At 40.1% G+C, this 4,716-nt stretch overlaps 1 protein-coding gene across 1 annotated transcript; it reads left to right on the top strand.

Annotated features, from left to right (window-relative positions):
• The first annotated feature begins 1,626 nt into the window (after positions 1–1,626).
• Positions 1,627–4,716, top strand: LOC103521693 (gamma-aminobutyric acid receptor-associated protein-like). Its single transcript, XM_026832243.1, has 3 exons — positions 1,627–1,651; positions 2,715–2,944; positions 4,530–4,716. The coding sequence occupies exons 1-3, from the start codon at positions 1,627–1,629 to the stop codon at positions 4,602–4,604; spliced, it is 330 nt and encodes a 109-aa protein (XP_026688044.1). The 3' UTR covers positions 4,605–4,716.

The following is a 4,716-nucleotide window of genomic DNA, read 5'->3' as shown; positions in this document are numbered from 1 at the left end:
AGGTACAATTTTGATATGTTTAATGAGACAAAATGGTGATACTCACTCTTTAAACTGGATTAGTTTGATTGCTTGGGCCGAGTATTCTGTAACTCTATGATTTTGGAGGTATCAGCCTAGGTATTTTGTGTGTTGGAAAATGTGGAAATCAATGTGGCCTGTTGACAAACACCAAACAGCTTAACAACATGAGGAGAGAGGGAAGAGAGAAAAAAACAAAACAATGTAAAAACTACAAATTGGGCGAAGGGGAAACGTACGTAAGTAGGTATTTAAACTAGGAAACTTAACTTTTAATTGGGTGGAAAACTTTTTCGTTTGTTGGTACCTACTATTTATAAATAATTGGCCTGCGACAGTACATGATTTGTATTTTTTTATTCATGTCATCATGTGGAGGGGTGTGTCAAGCTATAAAATTATCAGCTTTGTCCTCTTTTTTGTTCTGTTGGTCCGCTTATCAATGATGTTTTTGTCCAAACAACAATAACTTGTAGGTACTGCCTTGGCCTTGTTGTGGCCGTCGAATTACCTATGCAGTGTCATTGTATTGTGTCTCATCTCCGATATTGATATTTATGAGTATAATGTGATAGGAAGAAGGGTAAGCATGATGCTCTTGTGTTTGTGTGAAGTTCAGATATCCAACACTTGAGGAGTAACAGTGACACCTTTTACTACCACTGTCTGTTGGGGGGAATTATCAGAGTTATGTTTTAGGCCATCTTTCTCTCAAATATTGAATGTAGGGTAATGGACTAGAATTTTGACGGAAAGTGAGCTTATTCCACAGGAACGCTCCTGATTCAGATAGGGGAAGTAAAAATCGGATACCTTTCAACTTTGGTTTTCCTCTCATCTCTTTTTCTTTCCTCTCACTTCCCAGTCTGGCTCAACGCCTGCTTTACCCGCTGATACCTCTCCGTCTCCATGTGGCAGGGACCGATGGGCCTACCGCCTCTTGTATTTTCTTTTCCAGCAGTCCTAACTTCAAAGACCTTAAAAACTTGTAGTAGCATAAATTATATTTTAGGTACACTCTGACAAATATTTGTTTTGTCTAGATAAATCGCATGGCATTAAAAGGTGTCTACTCAGTCTAGTACTTGCTACTTTTGTAGTACTGGTTTCACTGTGAGTGTTTAGGACTTGAGTTGCTGTTATCAGTAGATGAGCTGCTTCTTTGTCTGTCTTGATACGGGTTGATAGACCGAGGATATTTCTCTAGGGCAAGATGCTGAATCAGTTTCCTTGTTTTTTAAGTCATTTGTTGGAGTTTCCTGTTTTTCTTTTTTGTTTGTTAGTTTGGTTGGGAGGTCTTTACACATGTGTATTTCTCTTCTCTCTGTTATAGAGGTACTAGAGGTTTGGGAGAATGGATGGAGTGAAGAACTTGGTTTATTATTAGAGGAGGACTGTAGAACTGGGTGATTTTGGGGAGAAAAAATGATGTGGAGAGTAGGTTACTTAGACTTTCTAGAGGGGTTTTTACAGACAATTTCTTAATAGTACTGGAGTTTTCCATCACTAAAAGTGAGAAGAAAAAATGGTAAGTTTGTAAGAGGAAAAAGGAAGGGAATTGTATATGTTCAAAAACTGAGAGTATATGTTTAAATAGTTGGTAGCATGGTTGAGTCCTTTGTCAGTGAAAGCAAGTGAACAAATAGGAATGAGTGAGCTTGATAAGAAAAATATATGTGTGTTTAGGCACTGTAAGTCCTGCAACAGTAACTATCAGTATACTATCTTGTTATTTTATAGTTCCAAGCAACATTGACTGGTACTGATAACTGATAGGTCGTAGTGCAGGTAATCCTGCTTATATTCTTCTAGGGGGGACAGGGAGGAGCTTCGATAAGGTTATAACCTTTACTGAAACACTGACCGTTTCCATTCCATCACCTTGTTAGCTCGTCTCTGCTACTTTGGCATTGCACAATAGATTGATGCTAATTGCTTACGGTAGTAACTTGTGTGCATAGGTTATCACTGCACCTAGTTCAAACTGGTAAAAAACATGAGCAATGTGAAAAACTAAGGCCAAGTTCGTTTACAGAAAGGTTGTTTCGGTTTGACACAGAAATTCGTGGACTCTGGAGAAAAAAATGGGCGTTACAGAGTCTGAACTTTCAGTTGGTTGAATGTGGCGGATGATTTTTGCTATCACTACTTCAATGCTGGTCTTTTTTTCAAAATGAAGGTGTTGATAGAGAGAATTGTAACTGCTAAGGTCTCACCGTCGCCCGAATCCCGCGAAAGCGGAAGAGAGAAGGAAGACAGGATAGGGAAAGCCAGTCGCGTGAACGGAACCTTGTTTCTGTTTGGATAAAATTCGCCCCGGGCGTACTGGAACCCGCGACCTAGCGCTACTAAGGTGGACGGCGGCTACTCATCCCAAGCAGGGCTAGAGGTGGGGCGGTTTGGTGTCGGGAATTTTAAAAGGAACACAAATCGTCGGAAAAAGGGGTACCGACTCCGAGTAGGCGTAGCATTCCGGAGCGGGAGGTTAACACCAAGTAAAACAGCTTGTTAGATTCTGGCCCTAACCCAAAGCCTTTGTAAGCCCCCAGGGGGGGGGGGTCTTTTTCTGCGTTCCCCGGTTAACTAAACATTTAAATTCCTAAAGGAATATTAATGGTTTAACTTGGACTCGAACCTCCGAGCTCTTTTCCGAGGTACACCAGTTACACCTCCCTAACCATTAAACCACTGAGGTTCTAATATTATCCCGTTCTCCTCCTCGCAGGTGATTGTAGAGAAGGCACCCAAGGCCCGCATTGGAGATCTGGACAAGAAGAAATACCTGGTGCCCTCCGATCTCACCGTAGGACAATTCTATTTCCTCATCCGAAAGCGAGTACAGCTACGACCAGAAGACGCGCTCTTCTTCTTCGTCAACAATGTGATTCCTCCTACCTCTGCTACCATGGGATCTCTCTACCAGGTACTTGCTTACTTTCCGTGTCCTCTTTGAGGTCTCTACCAGGTAAAACACTTGGGTTTGAACCTCAACGGAGTCACGGAATTTTCAGTCTTAAAACGGATTTCTAGAGTAAAAATGATTATTTTAGGAGATTATATAGAGGGAACTGTAACGTCCAGGGTCTTATCGTCCCGAATTCGAAGAGAGAAGGAAAACAGGATAGGAGTAAGCCAGCCGTTCCGAGAACGAACATTATCCCTTCAGAATAAAATCCGCCCCGGGCGGGAATCGAACCCGCGACCTAGCGCTTACAAGGCCAATGCGTTACCAACCAAGCTAAATATACTGGCGAGTAAAAATGAAATAAGGTCCCGGGTTCGATCCCTACCATCGACAAAAATTTGTACCTACTCGCGTTTCGATTGCAAATATTTCAACGGGTTACTTTTTGGTGTTCTCCTGTTGACTCAGCACCTAAATGGGAAGTATTGTGTCTCTTCTCGCCCACCTGATAAGAGGCATACGACGTGATGAGCATGCTACGACACAGACCACAAGAGTCTAAGGTAGCAGTTGGAAATATAAGTGACAAATTGGGAAATTAGAAAAATATTAAATATTTTGAACGAGGAAAAATGAAAATAGCACAATTATTTTACACCAGTGTTCAACTGTTTTCTTGCATGATGTGAGATTGAAAATAAAATTCCTACGGGATGGGCATACTACGACAGAGACCACAAGAGTCTAATATTACCTATGTAGCAGTTGTGAAATTTAATAAAAAATTGGGAAATGAGAAAAATAATCAACATTTAAGTAAATGAGGAAAAATTAAAACAGCAAAATTATTTTACACCAGTGTTCATACCTACTGTTTTCTTGCATGATGTGAGATTGAAAATAAAATTGGCGCTCAGAATAAAATTTGGCAATCATACCTCACACACTCTTCCCGTGTTCAATGCAAGAGTGCATGTTTATGTGGAGTCAAGTTCAATGCATCTTCCAATGTAAACACTACTAATGTAATGGAATGTTCATAATCATTACCTGCGTTGTTGTCACACGTAACATTATTTAATATCAAGTTCATTACAATCGGGAATACTAGCTATTGGTAGTAGAAAAGTTAAGAGCTGCAAGAGTGCATGTTTATGTGGAGTCAAGTTCAATGCATCTTCCAATGTAAACACTACTAATGTAATGGAATGTTCATAATCATTACGTGCGTTGTTGTCACACGTAACATTATTTAATATCAAGTTCATTACAATCGGGAATACTAGCTATTGGTACCTAGTAGAAAAGTTAAGAGAAAAAAGTCAACATAGGAACCACTCAGTTCTGGGACCCCAAATTTGAACTTGTGACGTGAATTGATCTTTTGAATCCATGTACCAAATTTCATCAAAATCGGGCCAGCCAATCGCGAGTTACAGCGGAACAAATATTCAAACAAACAATCAAACATCCAAAGCTAATCCAAATGCAAAACTGTCGAGATAAAACGTAGACCTTCACTACTTTCGGTCAAAAATATAAAAATAGATAGGTACTCAACTACAATTGGCTAACTTTTAAATGTCTTCTCCTTTCGTTCCAGGAACATCATGAAGAAGATTTCTTCCTCTACATTGCGTACAGTGACGAGAACGTGTATGGAGCTTCCCAGAATTGAACCCACAACCCCCAGTCTGCAAACCCTTGGACCTTGACTTCTTGTTCTTAATTTAAGTCTTTCTTTTTACATTTTTTCCAACAACAAAAACATTTTCTGTGTGTGTCGGGTG

The sequence above is a fragment of the Diaphorina citri genome, unplaced genomic scaffold (genome assembly GCF_000475195.1).
Source record: "Diaphorina citri unplaced genomic scaffold, Diaci psyllid genome assembly version 1.1 scaffold5722, whole genome shotgun sequence".
NCBI classification, from domain to species: Eukaryota; Metazoa; Arthropoda; class Insecta; order Hemiptera; family Psyllidae; genus Diaphorina; species Diaphorina citri.
This window is presented reverse-complemented; position numbering and strand designations above follow the sequence as displayed.